Source organism: Octopus sinensis, linkage group LG2, assembly GCF_006345805.1.
Source record: "Octopus sinensis linkage group LG2, ASM634580v1, whole genome shotgun sequence".
In the NCBI taxonomy this organism is placed as follows: domain Eukaryota; kingdom Metazoa; phylum Mollusca; class Cephalopoda; order Octopoda; family Octopodidae; genus Octopus; species Octopus sinensis.
The window spans coordinates 74410834-74433492 of NC_042998.1; the positions used below are offsets into that span (position 1 = coordinate 74410834).

The following is a 22659-nucleotide window of genomic DNA, read 5'->3' on the forward strand; positions in this document are numbered from 1 at the left end:
TCTGGTTTCAGGCAACAAATTGTAAATAATATAAATATCAACAAGCGTTCATATTTATACTACTACTTCCATCTACTAGCACCTTTCAGCATGTTTATTTCTGTATGTCAGATGCTATTCTTCAAACATTTACCCTTGATGAATCACACACTTGTAATCTTGGTTATCTCCCCTAGCTCTGACCTTTCTTTCTGCTAGTTTTTTTTTTCTCCTATTTGTAGCTGTTTGTCTATACTAATATTCAGAACACTGGTGGAGGCATATATTGAATCTTATAAGATTCAATTTCAATTCAGGAGCAAATTACTCAATAGCAATTTTATCAGCCTTATTTACAGCCACCCCACCTCTCTCCCTCCCCCTCTCTCAATTTATGTATAAAGAATTATCACCTTCAAGTCATTGCACTCTTCTAGCATTATTTCTGATACTGCTACTCCTCCTCTCCATAGTGTGTATGAGAGAGAGCGAAAGAGTCTTCAGGTTTCTCTTTGTCAATATTTGCATTCTGTAAAGGACATATTTACATACTGGTCTTTTTGTATGTAAATTACAATCCTGACTTCTTTTCTTTTTACCAAGATTTTTATCTGCAAAACTATTGTTACTAAATACTGAACCTCTCCCACCAAGCCTGAATGAAATGACTCTTACTGTCATGGAAATAAATTGAAATATGAGACACTCAACCTGTTAGAAATAACTGGTAGATCACATCTTACTGCCTTGTAACTGGCACTCTGTCGGTTACAGTGGTGAGTGTGTTAGTTGATCAGATCAACGGAACAGCCTGCTCATGAAATTAATGTGCAAGTGGCTGAGCACTCAACAGACATGCATGCATACCTTTGTTATAGTTCTCAGGGAGATTCAGCATGACACAGCCTTATAAGTGGATGCATTAGACAATATAGTTGTGAAAAGCCAGCATGACACGTCCTTATAAATGCACGCATCAGACAACATAGTTGTGAAAAGCAAGGTGGTCATGATTTAACTGCCTCTGCTTGATAAGAGTTGATAGAAAACCTATCCAGCAAGAGTGATCTTCCATTTAAACTCCACTACAAGACTCTCACAGATGGATTTCTTGTGCTAGAAAAGTATTGGAGAAGAGAAATTTATTTCTGCTGTGTAATGAAGTACTGACTTTTTTTAGCATTTATATTTTCTAAATTTACATTAGTCCAAATTCGTGTAATTCATTTTGTTCTAAAGTTCCTCTCCATTATTATAAAGTATATTGATTATTATATATTAACAAACTTTAAAATGGCTTATTTTTCTGAACTGAATTTCTTTAGTTATCTCTTCAAGCAATTGTTTTTCTAATATTTATGGAAAGAATTGTATTTGTTTTATTCCTGTGTAAATTTTTTATTCCATTCTAATAACTATATCACCTAGTTATGATTAATATTTAGGACAATGGATATTTCACTTGGTCTATTTTTATGTCCTCTCAGATAGCTATTGAGTAGCCCTTGTCGTATCTCACATTTTGGCTTTAACATTCCAAACAGGTTTTTACCTCTCACTTGCCAGCATGGTTATTTCAAATAGTATAAGCATTTTCAAGTTTTCTTTTACTATTTGGTACATGATTCACTTACTTTTCAAATCATTCTGGTACTAGATGTTATATTGGGCTTCAGATTTTTAAAAATATCTGATTAAAGTAAAAGTGGGTTCTACCTTAAGCTTCTTGAGACACTTTTCTTTTTCTTCTTTTGAAATATATTGCTTTTGTGATTTCCACTCTCAAAATAATGGAAAAACATGAGAGATTTAGTAAAATAACTTTCAACTGAATAATAGACAAATGATTATTTAGTGAAATCTATTGATGACGACTTTTTTGTCAAGACTTGTATTTGGGCAAGATGGTATTGGATTTGTTTAGAACTACTTCATTCCTTCCTATCATTTAGTTGTTAGAGAGTATGTGAAGGAAGAGTATAAGAGCCATCTCTCATTTAGACTCCTTTTTTGCCAAATAAAACTGTGCTTAATTTTCAGCTCCTGGCAACTGATGAGATCTTATAAAATTGAAACTTATCTGTAGCTGTCAATGTAACAAAGATTTTCCCGCATGAAAATCAATACTTTTCTATGACATCAATTCTTAATTTCTTAAAATTCATTTTTCATTGAGAATTGCTAATGTTACTGCTAGGTTTTTGTTTTTCCATGGCTAATAATAAATCTTAATTCATTGTAAATTATTTGCATGTGTCAGGCAGTACATCGTAACCTGATTTTCAGTTATTAGATCAGTTTACTGGCTAATAGCCAGAATATACAAGAGACAGAACTAGTTGGTCTCTACTAATTTTGAGTTGCTGATTATAAAAATCATCCTCATATTTTGATTTAGTTTCCTTTTGATTTCTCACTTAGGGTACGTTTAAACGATTTTTCTATAAAATGAAACAGTTTGTTAAACAGGAAGATGAATATCATTTTCTGTAGACATGTGGCTGCCAAAGCTTTGGAGATAAGGGTTATGTCTCACTTGAATTTATTTAAAACTTACTGAAAGAGTAGAATATAATAAGTGCATTGATTATGTATGACACAAGCAATTAGTTACATTATTTTTACTAAGAAAGAACATCAAACAATGCATGACCTTTAAATTTCAATAAAGGTATTATACATTTTTGTGGTTGCTTGTGTTTGATAAATGTTATAAGTATTCCTGCCTATGTTGATAGTGAGTGTCCAGTTGTCCTGATAACATCCTTCCATGGTAGAATGTTATCCTTCCTGGTGAAACCTTTCACTCATCACTGTTTCGTAATTTTCAGTGACAAATATCAACATAGGAATCAAGAAAAATGTAGCCTCATTGGCATATTGCACCTTAATTGTTGGTTGGCTCCAAACTTGGAGAAAATTAAGCATTTTGAAAGTCTCTCATGTTAACTTTTTACCTACCAAAATGCAATGTCAAATGTATTGTCTCTAAGAAGTTTGTAAATATCAGTCTACAAATTTTGCTTTGCTAATTGCTAGCATTCACGGCTTCAGCCAAGTTGTTCATTAGATCATCTTCAACATGTAATAGTGAAAAGTTGATTTTTTTTTTTCAGGCTGCACAAGACAATTTAGTGTTACACCATGCTCAAAAGACATTCTTGTAGTTATTTCTTAGTGGTATAATAGGAAGCTTTAGTGCATCTATCCTATCCAAACAACATTTTGTATACTTGAGTTACAGTCCAAGCCAGAAACCCACAACATAAAAATTGCTACAAATTTGCTAGTGAAGACTATCAATTTATAGATACCAAAAGTTACTTAATGTTGTCACATTTCTTTCAATATAGGTTGAATATTGTACGAAAATCATTGGCAACACATTAACCAGTCTTACTTTAAGTTTGAGAGTCAATGAAGATCCTTCTTTCAGATTTGGGGGTTTTCTTGGAGACTATCAGTATCATTTGCATACAAGAAAGTCACTGTTTTTGTTTATATGTGAGAGTAAAGGTGAAACAGTTTTTGTGAGAGTACAGGATAAAGTGTTAATTTGATTAGCAATTGCAAGGTATTTTAAATAGACTAGCTTAAGGTGACCCACTCTACGCGCGGATGAGGGTGTGGTAGTTACTTTATGTTGCTTCCTTTCTGTTTCTTATCACCACACTCTTCCTCTTTGTTTCTGTCTCACTTTCCCACTCTTATTCTTCCTTTCTCTCGGACTCTCCCTCGCTTTCTCTTACTCTCTATCTCTCTCCCTTTTATAAAAAACAAAAGATCTTGTGTAAGTTAAGAAAGAAAATATTTTGAAAGATCATAAATATCAGGCAGTGACAACGGAAAGCACACTTGCCTTTTGTACGTACCACTATTTGAGCAATTAAAAATAGGGCAAAAAAGGATTTCTTTGTTAAATCTAGTCCTTATTTTGGGAATTTTTCGACGAGTGACCATGAAAATGAAAGCTCTAAACATGCAACTGTAAATTTCTTTCAGAAAAAATGAAAACTGTAAACAATAAAAAATAAAAGGCAAAAATACGTAAAAATGAGAAATTTTTTTCAACTTCAAAAATCTTGCCGTAATTTTCTAAATTTCGAACCCATTTTCCGCGCTTAAATTACCATGATGAAAATTTGATTGAAATTGGGCAAAAGGTGTCCAATCTCGACCCCCCCCCCCAGTGTCCCCCAAAAATCAATAAAATCCCCGTTTTCACAGCAAAGCAACCACTGTAGTGCCCCTAAACATCCCCCAATCAATTTCTCACCTCAAGTTACCTCCTCCTGTAAATTTGAATCCCATTTAGACCCCTTTTTACATAAAAATCCAATTTGTATCAACATTCGCCTTCTTTTTATAGATTAGATTAAAGATAACCACCTCTAGTCCCTGCAGCAACACGAAAAGTTACCATTATTCAAACTGCGCAACCTGTCTATCCCATAAAACTCTATTTTTCTTATATTCCTCACCATGGCAACCAAACGATAGCCCTGAGTGACTTGCAACCCTCCTCACACCATTGCCCACCCCAGTGTAAATTTTGGTACCAATCCGACCCCATCTACTGCCCCTTAAACCGTTCCTGTCCCAAAATGAGACAACCAAGAAATCAAACAACTTTTTCGCATTTCAGCTTTATAAATATTGATTATATATATATATATATATATATACACACATTATATATATATTTATATACACACACACACACACATATATATAAATTAACACAATATATCTGATTAATAATATCTGTTATGATTGTGCAGTGGTGGTGCGCGATAATAATTCACTGTTCTAAAAGACCTGTGGCGGGAATATTTAAACTTTTGCAGCTGTCAACGCTTTCTCTCTATAGATACAGACAAACGTACAGTAAGAGAGGTGGTGGGAGAAAGAGTGACTGAGAGATGGCGGAGTGAGAGTGGAAGGTGTCAAACGTCGTTATAGAAAGTGGAGGGAAGGAAGGAGAGAGAGATTGAGGAAGACAGGGTGATATCCAAAAGAGAGAAACAACAAACACTTGTCAAAGTCTGGGTTTTGTTGCCCTAGTAATTAAAGCTTTTGAGATAGGGGTTTCTAACCTAGTCCAGTTGCTTCCTCGCCTCTTTTTACATGTCCCTGTAAATTTTGGCGCCAATCCGACCCCATCTACCACCCCTTAAACCGTCCCCATCCCAAAATGAGACAACTTTTACACATTTCAACTTTATAGATATTGATAAATGATGATGATGTGTTCTAACACAGTTACAACGTTGACTAGCCACTTGATTCAAATGAATTTTTAACTGTAGCTTTTATTAAAGACTATTGCATCATGTGCTTGTGGATGATGTAATAATTGTTGTTTTTGCAATATAGACATTTTGAATCACCTGAAGAATTGTCCCACTTATTGCTTAGGCTATTACTCTACTCGAAGAATTGTCACCTCTAGCTACGATGGCTATAATTTATATGATTAGGATAACAAATTTTTTCCCAATGAAGCTATATTATTCTAGATATCATCTTTCAAAATTACCTGTAGCTACAGTAATTATATAGACAATATTGTGCAATGTCATCTATAATTTGTATTGTAGTCAATATTGTTATTTTATCCTTAGTCTGATTGAATGGACCTTTGTTCAGAGATCTTTGATAATGGCAGAGGTGGTGATGTATCAGGATTCTGACTCCACTCTTACCCTGCTTGAAAAATTATTGCCTTAGGTGTTGCCACCCTTGTATCCAATCTGAAGAATCAGGACCCTGGTGTGGTTTTTTTCTCGATTCTTCAAGTATCTCTTTTTTCTTTTTCATTGGCTTGGTGCTTAGTGCTTCCTCTTGTGCTGTAATCTTTTTAGAAAAATTGAGAAGAGGCCTAATTCTGTAATAGAAGTGTCGGTTTTGTAATCAGCAGCCCCAAATTAAAGATAGGCTGATTTTCATCTCCAGTTCAAGAAAAGTTGAATTTTGTTGACCACTGTTATCAAAATCTGAATCCACTGTTGGTCTTTGCTATATACCATAATGGTTATTACGAAGATAAGTTCCAGCTTAACAGGTTTGATTCAATAATTTCTGAAAACATTAAAAGTAATCATTTTATGAATTCTTAGAAAAATGGATATAAAAATCTTATCCCTACCTCTTCACAATATGTTTGTAATTCAATATGTCTACTTAAGACCATTAAAATGTTAAGTAAAACTATGTAATTTCATTAAATGGAATCACTGATATAATCACTAATGTCATTATGCAAGTAGACATTGAAGTTATAGATCTAACATCTTATGCATTAAGTTAAATTGTTTTTGTGATATCAAGTACTGCAGCTTGTAAAACACATTTGTAATTATATTGTATAATAGGCAGCAACTTCAAAGTTTTCCATTCTTGCTTAGTTTCTATGCTCTGCGTTGTCTTTTGAAAATTTTTTTTGTTCACTTTTCTAAATTCTGTTACATGACAACTGTATCTTTGTACTTAAATGGCAGGTGAAACTAATATCATGGTACTCTAGAAGTGTTGGTACTAAATTTCTTTGAATTTTATATTTATGAATTGGTTATTGATACAGCAAAAGTTACGAACTTGCATTGGTTAATGACATTGTCATTGCATTTTCCCTTAAGGAACTCACATTATTCAACTTGTTTCATTCAGCTAGGTGAAACCTTTTGTAGTATTTATCAAGTTAGCAAAACAAACATACTTGATGTATAGTGGAATGGACATAAAACAAAATATTTAAAACACTTTGGTTAAGAACTGTTTCCCTTGTAAACTCTGAAATTCATTTTGAGGTAACTGTTTTCTCTGTAAAAAAAAAAAAAAAAAAAAGATCATTAAAGCTTTGTTCCATGTGAACCATTGTTATGTCTCCAACCTCATTTCTGAAAGAAAGGGTGGGGGAATACTCCCATGCCATTTCAAACTTTCATGTTTTCAATAACCAGTAAAGATCACTTTCTGTCATAATCATTATATTATTTCTTGATTTATTTTCAATTTTCTTTTTCCTTTCCAGATGCATCATCCCATACAAATGAAACCCGCTGATAGTGAAAAAAGAAATGGTAAGTGTAATCAATGTTTTATTAGGATTGCTTTTTTTCCCCTTCTCTCTGTAGTAATTACATTTTGTTTCATGAAGACTCGAAATTTCTATAGACATCTAGTTACCTACCTAATAACGTTTGTATTTCGATGTCAGTTTTGTTTAAAAACATGAAACAGCAGCTTCTATTTTAATCTAAGCTAACCTGTATATACCTACATCTTCTGTCATCACATAGAAGATAGTTTCTCTTTTTTGTTGTGACACTCAGCCAATTTGTTTACATTGGCAAATACCTTGTTACCATTGAATTCATACTTTGTTGTATTATTCTAGCCAGAATATAGATGGGGGGCATGATATCTGAACACAAAACAAGCTACAAATATGTTTTTATTATATATTTTGATAATCATACAAATATTTTCACATTTGCTATTTTTATTCTAGATAATGTATGGATGGCTGAATTCTTTAATGTATAACATTCTAATGTAGGGATATATAATTTTATTGACTTTTAATAAATTTACCTTGCAATACATTTGTCTATTACAAGTAAATGTACTCTGGCCACTTTGTAGATTTGTTTTGCTGTAGATTAGCCAAGTGTCTGTCAGATTGTATTTCCAGTTATCTTACATAATCTTGGACTGTCTTCTTTGTTGCTACTTGAAAGTAATGAGCTATGATATCTGGTTTTTATATTGGAATCAATGCTGCTTTTTCTCATCTTGTGCCAATCATCTGAAACCATATATTTCAAACATAGACATTTGTAAAGGATGTCAATAATTAACTTTGATACCAAGCAATTTGCAATTCTCCTATTCAATCTGCAATGAATTGAAACTTGCACTTCCCTCCACTTCTTTTGTAATATTCATGTTCCTGGGGAAACTTTTGATTGAAAGCAATCTGGATTAGATTCACTAAGATTTTCGATTAGAGATCTAATTACTGAAGTACATACACAATCACACATGCACACACACACACACACACACACATACACACACAAAATTAATATTTATCCATGTTCTTAATAGAAATACCATTTCTTGTTCTTGACCAATGATATCAGTGGGATAGAAATTACTTTGTCTATGGCAGCAATCAACTTTTCCATTAAAAGACTTTGTAAGACAACCTATGAGGTATAGTATTGGGCTTGTAGGTCCTATTGAATTAAATAATCTATTTAAATCTTTATTGAATCATTTGTTTATTTCACAATTGTCCACTTTGCTACTGCTAAAATCTTGGTTTTGAGATTGATTTAAAAAAGAAAATTTCATATTTGCGTTTGTGAAGTTTTTGCCAAATAAGGATATAAACACTTGTAATTGGTTTCTGGGAGACTAAAGCACATGGGCACATTCTCACTCATATTAGCATATGACCTATTTTGTCAAACAATAGCAGGTACTCAGCAACGATGCTTAAGGCTATACATATATTGATTTGACACAGGCAGTGGTAATTCTAATTTTGGCTTTTTTCACCAGGTTTTTGCAAAGCAAATTAAAAATTTTGTGTTCATTCTTGCAGGGCTGATGAGTACAGTCAATGTGATTTAGGAATGTTCTGAGGAAGACTTATTATTTTTAACATAGGTATAAGACCTGAAATTTGGTGGGGAGAGTTAAGTCAATTAAATCGATCTCAGAGCTTGACTAAGGTATGATTTGATCTCAGAACATAAAGAATTGAGACAAATACTGCAAAGCATTTCATTTAATGCTCTGACATTGCTATGGTAGTGCTCCAGCATGGCTACAGTCAAATGACTGAAACAAGTAAAAGAATCCACCCTGAAGATAATAAAATTAATTCCTGTTTTTCTAACCTTGTTTGTGCAACTGCTTTTAAACTTAGACAAGACTGTGAGTGTCTGGATATCCTGCTTGGTGTCTTGCTTCACAATCACATTGTTTCAAATTCAGTTTCATGAGCAGATGCCTTCAATTGTATCCCAAGCTAAGCAATCATATCCTGCGAAAACTTATCTGGCCATTTTATTGTTCATGTTCACTGGGTTGGGAAAATATTAGTTTTTTTTTGAAAAACGTGAGGTTTTGCAACAGATAGGATGTTTGACCATAAAAAATCTGCCACACTGAATTGCATCTGACCTATGCAATCATGGAAAAGTGGACATTCAATGATGATATATTCCATGTGCAGTAGAAGATAAACATAACTGCTTGTCGATTGGTGTTGATGCAATAAAGACACACACATACACACAGTGGGTTTCTGTACAATTGTCTTCTGCCAAATTTAATTTATAAAGCACTGGTCAACTTGAGGATATAGTACAGGACACTTATCCAATGTGCCACGCATTGGTCACAGTTTCACAGATTGTGAAGTGAGATTCATAACCACATAATGCTGCCCTCTGTTAATAGTTACGATTCAACTTTGGTACCAGGCCACAAATGTTAGGGTTGACAGGGATGTTGTTGACATGTTATTTTATTGACTCCACATTGAAGGACAGACAATAGGAGGAGGAATCAGACAGTATGTCACTGGTGATGCGGCTACTATTTAAATGCTTTCAATTATAATGTGATCTGAAGTACAATTAACTGTTTACATACAAGCTTATATCACAGTAAAAGAGTACTTATCACTTGCTTCAATATTAATAATCAAATTTGGATGGCAGTGTAATGTGTGTTTGTGTAAGTGAAGCATTTTAACCCTTTAGTATTCAGATTACTTGTTCAAATGTAATGCTTTTTATTATAGAATGATGTTGTAGAGTAGGTGTGAGAAGCTAGATCTGCCAGTTTGAACTTGAGACAAATAGATTATTTGGGCAGGATATGGCTGCTAAAGGGTTAAAAGTCTTATCACAAAAGTGTTTTTCTTTTTTTCTTTTTTTGTCCATAATTGTTGCTTAGCTTGTTGTGCAAATCATAAGATTTGGTTGTGGAAAGGAGTCTCTTTTAGCCATTAATTAATATTAGTGAAATGGCTTTAAAAATAATAGTAAATAGAGTAATAAGAGTTGAGCATCAACAGCTATTTTTTGTACTTTGGCCATCCCTGTACTATCAATAACACTGCTGGTTACTCTTCATTGTGAAGTCTGTAATGATTGGTTGAAAATATGGCAATGTTTTTGTCTATTTTTGTTATTTCAAGTTCATTCCATACTTGCGTGTCTATACACGTGTACACGTATATCATTGTGCCAATTTACAGATGACGTTTTATTACTCTTCTATTTCAAATGACTTTACACATCATAAATCATCACAGTCTTGTTAAAGCTATCTCTCTGCTATTTTTTCCTGATTTGTAATTAGCTCATTATTTTAGGAATTTCCTGTATTCAGACATTATATACTCTGAAGGCTTTTCTTTTATGCACTTGAGTAAATGTTTTAATTGAAATATGGGGATGTTATTTTTTTTGTTTCTGTGGAAAATAGTATCAAACTTTTACTGGTGATCAGAAGAAGCTTATTTTTTCTGTTATATTACAATATCTTATATAGTGAAATATAGTGCTGTTGTGAAATAATCAGTTCTTTTGGAAATCTAAAGATATTTGGTAGTATGATTAGAGTGACAAATCTTGGTATATTTTTTTTCATATTTAACTCAAGTGTATGGAATCTTTTCAGGAAGTGTATGGAATCTTTTCAGGTCCTCTACTCAGTGGAAGCTTTACATTGTCTCTTAGCATGGAATGTCAAATATTTATGACTCATGTCTGTCTGCAAAATATAAACAGTTCTAGGAAAGCCCCCCCTCTCTATATCTTTGTTCCTCTATCTTCCTCTTCAAACAGCAACCTGTGTGATAAGAGAGTTGTTGGTGAAGCTAAATATAGGCTAAATTGCACCATTCTATATACTCATCTTCCAGTATTTATTGTTCTTTTGAGCTAAATGTGAAATTTAGAAATTTAAAAAAAATGTTCAGCTGATTAAATATGAAATGTGTTTTTAATTTGCTGTTTTATAAATATTATATTTTTAGATGAATCATTTGAAAAGAATGTTTTATGTATTCATTTTTTTAGCAGTGTTCATGTCTCTGTTTGTGTCTCTATAGGCAGTACTCTCCAGTTGTGATTTAGTCACAGTTTAGTAATTATTAATGGCTGATTGACTGAGGTTTCGGACAGCTCATATGAAAGTCATACTTTCTTGAATCAGATCTGAAAATAAGCAAAGCGTTGCTGCTTCTCTGTCTAAATCACTAGATTTAACAACCCATGCTAATTCAACAGTGAAGTGTAAACTACAAAAAACTGAAGTGAATGAAAATTTTAAAATTATAATAATAATAATAATAATAATAATAATAAAAAAAAATTTTTTGATTGATATTTAGATGTGTTGTTCCATGTGGGTAAAAAACGAGGACTATCTTATAGGTAGTAGCTTGGAACAAAGTTTGGAATAAGTCTCATATGAGTTAGTTATATATCCTTGTTCAAAATGATTAGGAAACCTTCAGGAAATTTTAACTAATTTGATGTTGAAATAAAATATGATTTTTTATAATTATAGCTATATCTATATCAGCTGTAAAAAAATTGCTATTACATTTCAGTTTTAATCACTTCAATCCTTTCTATATGATGTTGTATATCTTCATTTAGTAATATCTGTTAAGCCATGCAATGATGATTGCACTAAAGTTAGATAGAGCAGTGGTTACAATATTTTCACTAGAGTTCTAATCTACTACTGGCAGCTTTTTTCATAGAGACTTATCTGGTTGGCATTTATAGGAGGTGGTATAGCCTCAAACTAATCTACCTAGCCATCAGATATATAGCATATATATATGCAGCCCCAGACAAGTTTTACGTTGCTGTCAGTCTTTGTATTGTCTCAGGCAATAGTCTAACTGTTTAGAAAAGCTACTATTTCAACCTCATAGACATTTCTGTTTTCGTAAATTTACCATCGGATGTGGACTTTTGATTCTAATCATGAATAGTTGTAGTGGATGGTCTATCCACACTAAATAGGTGGATGTAGTCAGTTTTGAGGCATTTTCACCATTATATTGAATGGCTTTTGGTATCTGTTTTCACCTTTCAGTTTCAATAAAGTAGTGTTAAGACTGATCAAACAGGTATGTGATTGACGAAAGTTAATGTTTGTTCTTGGATGTTCAGCATTAGTTTATAGTGGAAGAAATTCTGGATTTTGGCATTCCTTTTGGTTTGAGAATTATCTTGTAACCACAGAACATGTATATATTCGTAGTTAGTAATATTAGTTGTTAGTCTAGGTATATACCTGCACCATCTATTTAAATTAGAGACTAGATTCATATGTTATTAACAGCATTGGAAAACAACAGCTTGCCAAAATTTAAAATTTCTTCTCATTACTGTTAACTGAAATCCATACATGTTCTTCTTTATGTACTGCCAGACTTGTACAAACTGCTGTGTGGAAATAGCAGTGTAAATCACAGAGTTTAATTTGATTTTTTTTTTATTTATTATTTTTTTTTTAACTATTCCACACAAAGTTGTACATGATGTTTATTCCAATGCTAAAGCTAGCTATACATTGTTGTAAAAGAGTGACTGAAAATTTTATGTAAAATGACAACTGCTGATTACTTTATATTAATCAGTAAAAGATAATGTTCAAGATGTTCAAAATTGTGTCAGTGGTCACTTTGCTTTACATTCAGTTGGCTGACAGTTTCCTTACAGAAATATAAATCAAAAAATGTATATGTTGAAATTAAATTACTTAAAGTAAAAGGTTGAAAATGTTAACCTGATGAAATTATCTGTGTTCGTTTAGATCATTATGGTAATCTTATGTAGTAGACACCTTGTCACTCATACTTCTTGGACATTATTTTTCCTCTCATCATTCAAAATTCTTCTGGTTGTTTCAGTCACTTTGATGTCCTGTTCTTTGCCATAGTGTCAAAGTTGTTTTGTCTATATAATGGTTACTTTTTTTTTTAGGTATCAACGGAGTACCCAGATTTGGGGCTAAAGGTATCGTATTGATTTTTTTGGTAGTCTTTTTAAACAGCAAGTTTTTGGGATATTGTTGACATAGATGTTGCTCAATGTCGTTGTGTAGCTAGTTTTGATGAAAGAAAAAAAAACTTCCTTGCTTTTTTGAGAAGTGCTTGTATTCCTTTCTTGATGGTCTTATATAGTCCTTTGTGATCTTATGTAGCTTAAGAACATGTGTTCTATTTATTTTATTGATTTAATTTTAAAAGCAGGAATTAATATAGTTTACTTGCCCTACAAATATCCTGACATTAAACATTTCCTATTCAGTGTTGTCATCTGCTGGCTTGTTCATTTTAGATGAGAAACCCTTTCAAACTTATTACAGAGGATTTTGTTGTTTCATTATCTGTCTCGGCCGCTCTTCTTAGCTAGTCTTTCGTACAAACTATGTCAATGATATATTGTAATGCTTTGTAAGGTTTCATTTTCTTTTTTTTTTGTTCATGTTCCACACATTTAATTAGTCATATGATAGTTTTATAAACCATTGACGAGGTTATTACATAAAATTACATAATAAAAATTTCTGATGCTCACTTTGTAATTTGGTAGGGTAAGATATATCATTAAAGATGAAGCCATGTTATATTAACCCTCACATTTAATGCCTGGCGGTACTCTTTATTTGGATACCTAAGTAATGATGGTTTCTGAATTTTTTTCTTGGACAGTTCTGCAGAATTATATATATTTTGTACATATCAGAATTTGGGTTTAAACTTACTTTTTGAATATGGTATTTAAATGGTCTTTTAGATGGATCTTAATTTGTGTTTTTGTAGCAGCCTGTTCTCAGTCAGTTATGAAGTGTGTATGTTTATCCAACCCATGCTAGCATGAAAAACCAGACATGAAAGTGTTGTACAAGAGTGCATGTATCCTTACTTTATGGGACACCAGTGTATACTTCTGAAATTTACAATTTTACTCATAATTGTTTTACACATCCAAGTACCTCACAATGTAGTCAAAAAATAATTCTATTTCAGAATTCAACTTGTAGAATCATAATTGCTTTTGTCTGGATTTTGTTTCTACAAACTTGAAATATATATTTTTCCCATAGTCCTCTAATTGTGGTTACAAGTGTTCTTTGTTAGCACTACCAAGACAAGGGTTAGTGGAAACTTTCTACATAGCCTCTTAGGCATTCACACTTTGGCTGGCTGACTGGCATTTGTCCCTGGAGCATTGGAAACAAAGCATTAACATGTGTACACATGCGGACATGTACACACACACACACACACAAACACTTTCTGCACTTTGACAAAATTATTTTATTGTTTATCTCTTCACTATTACGATTTTTAAAATATTCTAGACTCAATTCTGAATGACAGCAATAGATTTTAGTTTCATATTTATTCCAGAATGTTATCTGATGGTCTTGTATTGTCTGCAACTATGAGGTTAGGTATTCAAACTACTCTTTCCTATGTAGAAAAGCCAAATAAGTAAATAGAATTTGAAGCAAATGGCTGTGGAGTGCAGTATATTGACAACTGGTTCATCTCATGATTTGTAGTTTGATTCACGGGATTGTTTTAATGAACTGTGGTTGGTTATATAATGCAAGTGACCTCACTGTTGTTATAGCTGTTTTTGGCACTGTTATCTTTTAAGTATCCTAAACTCACAAAGAATTATACAAATCCTACCATTTAGCTTTTATCACACTTAAATGTATAGTTAAAATATTAATTGCTGCCATTCATACTGTTGTGTATGTTATGTAGAAACTAAACAATCCTGTTTTCAAAATACTTACCTTGCTTCTATTAATATCCTATCCTTGCTGTCTAAACAGTCTATCTACTTCATCATTTCAATTCTCAATTGTTCTTCCAGCTATCGCTGTATGTTGTAGTTCCCCCAACCCATCTTGTTTTCTCAACTTACAATCATTTTCTTTTGGAATCTGAAACTTCACATGGTATTGGTGGCATCTTTTATGCAGTGTAGGAAACAAATATGTATCATACAGTTTTACCAATTTTACATGTTTTTGTTAAAAAATGCTGTAGCAGTTTACTTTGTTAACATTTATGTATTTTTTTAAATCCTGACTCCATGTTAATACATTTACACATTCTTCTTCTTTACAAAAAAACATTTAGTAAATATATAATATCCATTTTTATTTTTTGTATTCTCTGCTTAAAACTATAAACAAAATTTGTATTGGTCTCAATGTTCTTTAACTTTTATTAGATTGGTTATGATATTCAGTGGCCTTTTGTCATGTTAGTTAGACTTTCATTCCCTGGTCTTGATCATTCTCATGAGACTGATAACCATACATTAGTCTTGATTATCTTTGTCACTCTAGTTAGACTAATTACTCTGTATGTAAGTCTCATTAGTCTTCATCGCTCATTAGGTTGATTACTTTGTACATTAGTTTTGATGGTCTTTGTTACTCTCATTTGACTGATTACTCTCTACATCAGTCTCAGTGATCTTTGTCACTCTAGCTAGACTAATTTCCCCCTACGTTGGTCTTGGCTTTGTCACTCTAGTTAGACTGAATATTTTTTGTAAATAGTAAAATTCTTGTCATAATGTATCAGAAACTTGGACAATATTTTTTGAACAAGGTAGAATGTGTTGATCAGACATGCACATAGGACAATAAAGGTATATAATGGTAACATGTATGTTAATGTCTTTGCAATCAAGGGATAGCAATCATCTTTAATTAGTTTTAATTAATTTACTTACGCATTTACAGTTGAATGTTGATGAGAACTGATTTGGCTGAACAATGATTGGTTAGCTGGTAAAATACTTGTGTTGATTGCATTATATTGTCTCTGTGAGCTAAAATTGTTTGTTTTGTCTGTCATTATATTTACCAGTTGTTTGTTCCAACTAATTAACTAAATTCTCAACAAATATGAGGAATATTTGCCATTCAGCTGCAATCAAAAAGAATCAATATTTTCATCTACTAAATGGTTTCACAGCTTGATATTATCTGTCAGAGAGCCAGGAAATATTTGTCCAATATTGTAATATTGATTAGAAAAGTTTTTATCTTTTAGAAGGTTAGCATTTCATGTTTAATTGCAGTGTGTTACAAGTTTTTAGTTTTTAACATTTTTGTTCTGCATAATTTGAACACAGAGCTGAAAGAAATGATCTTACTTAGATCTGTTGTTGGCATCATGAAAGTTTGTGTTACAGCATATCCTTAGGTGTGATATTGATATCTTTCATCTGGCAGTCAGTGACATTGGCAGTGTCATGTATGGTATTAGGAGCTCGCAGAATTGCCTGAGCATCAGGAAAAATGCTTTGTGGTATTTCTTCCGGTTGATTACATTCTTAGTTCAACTTCTGCCGAGATCATCTTTGCCTTCCATCCTTTTAAGGTTGATAAATAAAATATCATTGAAGTTTCGGGGTCAATGGAATAAATTAACCTCCTCCCCTCGGAATTGCTGGCAGACTTGTGATTTTATTTCACTTATATTTTTTAAGTTTGTATCTCATTTTGTTGACTAAAAATATTCAGCTTCATCAAATGTATGTATTTGTTGGAAGCTATGTTAGAAATATCATTTAATTTTCATTTATATTCTATTGGGAAATTATAGAAGTTTATGCCTTATGAAGAGTATATTGTTAAGTCTAAATAACGAAAAAAATTTTTTGTTATTATGAAGAAGTGATGACATTGATGTTGGGTGTTTATAAAGCAGCTTTCAGTTTTTGGTGTAAAATTAGAGCTTTGCTTCATAGTAGGAAAATATTCAATATGTACCTGTTTTCTGTTAATCTATTTTATTTGTATTATGAAAATATATATATTGTTAGCTTATATCTTAAATTAAATTTATTCGTCTCACCTTTCTTTTACTTCAAGTTATATATAAATATATTAATGGCATTATTTGCCATTATAAATACATAAATGGGATATTGACTCCCCTAAAGTTACTCTGATCTTTTTATGGATGGATTGTTTAATTTGTGGAATAGTTTAAAGGTTACATTTTCTGGCAGTGTAAACTAGCTAAGCATTATTGACATTGTGTATTACTATTTCTTTGAAAATTCTATTTCTTGTGTTTGCAGTTGAAGAAAGGAAGCTGTTTGTTGGTATGATCTCAAAGAAATACAATGAAAGTGATATACGGATATTGTTTTCTAACTATGGATCAATAGAGGATTGTACAGTATTAAGAGACCAAAGTGGGCAAAGTAAAGGTAAGTGTCAACATTTTTCTCACCACTTTTTCTCTTATAATACCAGTGTCAGGTTGGTGGAGGGGAACAAAAACCAAATGTACTAGAATAATTTAGAGCAACATTTTTACTTGCGATAGTTGCAGAGTAAATCCAGTGTTTTAATGGAAACATTCAGCACTTGTTTTTCTTTGGATAAACCTCACTTGAGGTTGTATGAAATTTCAAACTTCCATATTGTTTCAACCACCACTTTTGTTGTAGAAGCTAACTGCATTTGTAAAAGAAATAATCATGTATGTAGAAGACAGTGCACTTGTTAAAAAGAAAAGAAAAGGTCTGACAAGAGGAGCTTAGTTTTGCATTTGACTGAGATTTTGTTAAAGGTTTTGAGAAAATACAGGACTTAAGTGATAAGGATGAAATGATAGAAAATTATGTTAATCAGTAGAATAAGGCTTCCAGAGATAACAAGCCTCAACTGCAGGATGTTGTTTTTTTTTTTTCAATTGAATTCTTAGTTTTTGTTTCAACATTTCTCAGATTTTAATTTTGTATTTATATTTTGATGTTCTCTACAAATATCATTGCTCTCATTATCATCACATGGTTGTTTTTTTTTCTTCTTTAATTCTGATTTTTCCATGGGTTGGGTGAGATATATTGAGGCAGTATGCTGTATCTTCACCGATTCTCCCCCCACCCATGCTACCTTATTTCTCTAGTAGCTGTTTATTGAACTGAGACAAACAAAGACTCTTTGTTATCCTTAGCTGTTTTGAATAATGTTACTTTTGTTTCATGCAGTGTTCTTTCATGTGAAGATAAATAATGTTGGATAAACATTATAATTTGTAAATTCAAACCCTAATGTATTTGAAGATGTAAATCAATTAATTTTTGTGATAACACAGTGTGAAACAATAAATGGTAATATTTGCAGAAACAGTACACAACTTATACTCCTAATTACAAAAGATTATTTAGTGTGTTTAGAAAGAACACAAAAAACAGCTAATATTCAGATGTTAATTAGTTTCAGTACACACAGAATTGAGGACAAAAATTGTTCACTTTGCTAATTTAGTCAGGATTTAAATACATAGAAAGAGATGTTGTGATAAAATTGAGATTAATCTATGCTAGACACTACAAACAGTGACATAAGATCTGTACCAATACAAGCCCCATTTCCTTTTTTTAAAGCTATATCTGTCTGTAGATCCTCAGATTCGAGTGAGATTAATATCCTGCTTAAACAGTTACAAGATGATGGCTGAAGAAAATCTTGTGTACAGGGGAATAATTCCAGAGGACCATAGTCATTAGTATGAATGGGTATACACACCATATATATATATATATATATATATATATATATATACATATATATATATATATGATGAAAGCTTGAAAGATGCGTGTGTTAGGAGTGCTAAGTGGAAGTATCATGAAAGTAGCCATCTCAGAGAAGCAGAGGCCACTGTAGAAAGAAAGCCAGGAGACTGTGAACTTGATCTTGCTTTCTACTGGTCAGTGATTTCATATCAATCAGTCCAAAAGCATTTCTTTGGATACAGTCAGGGATGTCTGCTTGTGTAACAGCAGCATTGTGGTAGTTGTGTGAGAAGTTGTAATTGTCCATTATAGTTCTCATCTGAATCTTGTAAAATCTTTATTTGTTTTTGAGGGTGGAAGTATTTTCTATTTCTGGAAAGAAAGGCTGGTCTTTGCAATGTTGAAGCTGTCTATTTACCAAGAGAGATCGTCAGTGGTAGTTGTGGCCTGGCTTTTGAAGCAGGAGTGCAGTAATGTTATTTCGATACATACATGTAGTAATTGTGACTCTGTTCATGGAGTCAGTGCAGGTTTACAATGAAGTGCTTAGGTTGCATTTGGATGATGTTTGTGTGGAGAAGATTAAGTTGTGGCATTATCTGCAGTAAATGTGGTTAGTGATAACAAGTAGGTTGTTGGTGTGATAGGAGAAGGTGGTGAACAGAACTGGACCCTGGAGCATACCAATGGTGATATTCGAATCAGATGAAGCAAATCAAAGACAGCTCTATCAGCATGGGCTATGATAATGCAATCTGTTAGGAAGCTGTCATTCCAAGAGATGTGAGATGGGTAAAGCCCATTGTCAGGAGATGCACATATCAGGTACAGCTGAAAGCTTGCTAATGTTGAAGGCAACAGGGCTGCTTTCATTTCTTGGAGAGGAGAGGTCACTGGAGAATGAAATAGAGAGTATCTTGCCAGTAGTACATCTGGCTTTGAAGAAGGAAAGATATTCTGGATGTTAGAGCTGATTAACAACTGTCTCTTGCTTTTGAGTTAGTGAGCAGTGTCAGGGGCAAGCTTTGAGGTACATTAAGATTAGTGAAAGGGTCATTGTCAGGGCTCCGATATCCATCCTTACTTGGGTAATCAACATTGGATGTTTTTTATTTACTATTAGCTACTTCTTTTAAATGTTATTTTGTTGTAAAATATATTTCCTATCACATGCCATTCTTTTATCCAGGTTGTGCATTTGTTACATTTAATAACCGACAGAGTGCTCAGAATGCCATCAAAAATATGCATCATTCACAAACAATGGAGGTTGGTATATAGTTATATTTTCCATTTTAGATAATGATTTTATTCCAGTAACTTACAAATATTTCCCATTAATTTCTACTATTTAACTTCAGTTTTAGTAAAATTTTTGGCTCAGATTCCTTTACTAGTCTTACTTGTTGGATTATAGCAACATCAAGGCATTTTAGCCAGTCATCTGAACCTCACTACTGATTTCTTTTTGGGTATTTTGTCAGTCCTATGATGCTGCTAATTGGGTTTAGGTGTAAAGGGACATAACTTGACACATTGAAAAACAAAACTTATGCAATCTCACATGTGCATAAAGGCTTTGTATGGTTTCTGTCTCTCAAATTCTACTTAAAAATGTTATTTGCAAAATATACTGCAGATGGCAGTTGCCTTAGATGCCACACAATGGAATTTAACCTAGAACCATATGGGTGCAAAGCAATTATCTTAACCATATGGTTATGCCTGCATCCAGAGAAACAGAATAAGAATAATTTCCTCAGTATTTTGTTATATTTTGCATAAATCCATCTTTGTAGCAGCCTTGAATTAATTGCTAGATGCATTAACTAATATCTAAATTGCTACTAAAATCAGTTTTTCATGGCAGTTTCATTCCATGTGATTTCAGTTCAAAATATTAATCGATTAGTTACATGCTCAGTGCATTATTGCCATAATTGTCTTGATTAAGTAAAGCAGTTAACTTGTGAAACATCTGTTATTAATAGTAATTGATGCATATTTGTAAATTTTGTTGCAGGGGTGTTCTTCACCATTGGTGGTAAAGTTTGCAGATACTCAGAGGGAAAAAGAAGCTAAAAAACTGCAACAAATGAATGCTAATTTATGGAATTTGTCTTTGGGAGGTTTAGGTCCACTGGCCCCTCAGTATGTGTCGGTAAGTAACTGTGTCACTTCTGTTAGTTGTGATATTATAGTGGATTCATAATTGCCATAAAATATACCCCAATTTCCATGTTTTTGTTTTTTAGTTATTACAACAAGCAGCAGCTGGTGGTGGCGGCGGAGGTGGAGGTGGCAACATGGGGGGAGGATACGGTAATTTAGGTAATGTTGGTAAGTATATTTACTTTTCGTTCATGTGCATGTGTATATATTTCTGCAGTGGTTTCTGCTTATTTACAATATTCTTATCATAACAACTATTGTCTACACCGTGTTTATACATAGATATTACAGCCATACCACATTGTCAGTACATGTCCAATACCACCCCCTTTCCTTTCTGCTGTTTTACACTACATTCCATGCTTGTTCACCACTACACCCCCATCTACCATTTCTGTCACATATCTTGCATACTCACCTAATCTATTTAAAAAACTCACCAAATACAGTATTTACACACATTTATACAGAAATATAGCATATATTTATGCAAAATGCTACATTTATCCAAAAATATAGGGCACACAAATATATTTTTATGTTTGATAGAGGGACGTGAGGGAGAAAGGCTCTTATACTAACCTTTTCATCTGAAAGGTCAGAAGTTGATGGTTGCAAGAGTAAATATCCACAGGGAAGGAACTTTTGAGGAATAAGATGTGATAAGGAAATGGTGAGGTTGAAGGAGTTGGCCTTTTTGTACTTGGATATTCTGCAGCATGACCATCTTCAGTATGATTACCTTTCTCTCTCAGCGGCGAGCTGGCAGAAACGTTAGCATGCCGGGCGAAATGCTTAGCGGTATTTCGTCTGCCGTTACGTTCTGGGTTCAAATTCTGCCGAGGTCGACTTTGCCGTTCATCCTTTCGGGGTCGATAAATTAAGTCCCAGTTACGCACTGGGGTCGATGTAATCGACTTAAATCGTTTGTCCCCTCTGTGTTTAGCCCCTTGTGGGTAGTTAAAAATAAGATTACCTTTCCCTCTCTGCACACAATGTAGTGTTGCATTCTGTTATGCACACGTTCACCCTCTGACCATTCTTAATCTGATGCTGTATGTATTTGTGTAAATATGTACATGATAAGTTTGTAGGTCTCGATAAATACCTATTAACAACCGTTTCATTTTTAATGATTTTGTTTCCATTTAGCTGCTCCTTGTTGAGGGTCTGCATATAAATTTGTTACTTGTTTCCTTTGAAGGCTTGAATACCATGGGTATCCAGCAGTTATTGACTGCTGCCGCTGCAGCTGCCGCAACTGGCAATAATCCAGGTAACTTTTCCTCTTATATTGAAATAGTGTAATCTGCCTGCTTTTGAATTTGTTCAATTTTAACCTCTCATCTACAACTGTTTTTATTTGTATATTGTTGATTTAGCACGTAGCTCTTCACATGCTTTCGTTTATAACTCAACCTCCCATTGACTTAACTAGGTGTCATTAGCAGCTTCTTAATCTATTATTCTAACATAACCTGTTGGTTGTTTGTTGGCATTACTTCTGAGTGGCTGCTTAATGACCGAAAGGACTAGTATCAAAAGACAGGATTCTACTTTCACATGCACATTTTGGAGGAGTTGATTATAATTTGATTTCTGTAATTTCTGATTTTTAAAAATAGTTTGAGAATAGGATTTTTTTTGCCAAATGTGGTTTCCACTACCCTTTTTTTTTTTAATGTTGAAATCTGATTCTTAATTTAAAAGCCTTATTATTTATTAAGTGTCTTTATTAAGTTTTGTAACTCAACATTTTAGAAAAATATGGGGTTTTTATAATTGACTTGATTTCCTTATTAGTTCCTATTATAACAAGCACAATATTAGCAATTATTATGAGAGGCATAATAAGCTCTAATGTTCTTCACGTGGGCATCAG

General features: G+C 33.0%; 1 protein-coding gene across 24 annotated transcripts in view; it reads left to right on the forward strand.

Annotated features, from left to right (window-relative positions):
* LOC115222778 (CUGBP Elav-like family member 1-A) overlaps positions 1-22659 on the forward strand; it is a 166351-nt gene that overhangs the window by 101080 nt on the left and 42612 nt on the right. For 21 of the 24 annotated variants that reach the window (XM_029793191.2, XM_029793204.2, XM_029793240.2 and 18 more), the window contains 7 exons: positions 7013-7061; positions 13014-13046; positions 17157-17288; positions 19795-19874; positions 20629-20766; positions 20861-20945; positions 21982-22053. In XM_029793191.2, the coding sequence (XP_029649051.1) occupies positions 7013-7061; positions 13014-13046; positions 17157-17288; positions 19795-19874; positions 20629-20766; positions 20861-20945; positions 21982-22053 (589 nt within the window). The remainder of the gene's footprint in view (positions 1-7012; positions 7062-13013; positions 13047-17156; positions 17289-19794; positions 19875-20628; positions 20767-20860; positions 20946-21981; positions 22054-22659) is intronic. The other 3 variants (XM_036514249.1, XM_036514242.1, XM_029793155.2) reach the window with 1 other exon arrangement.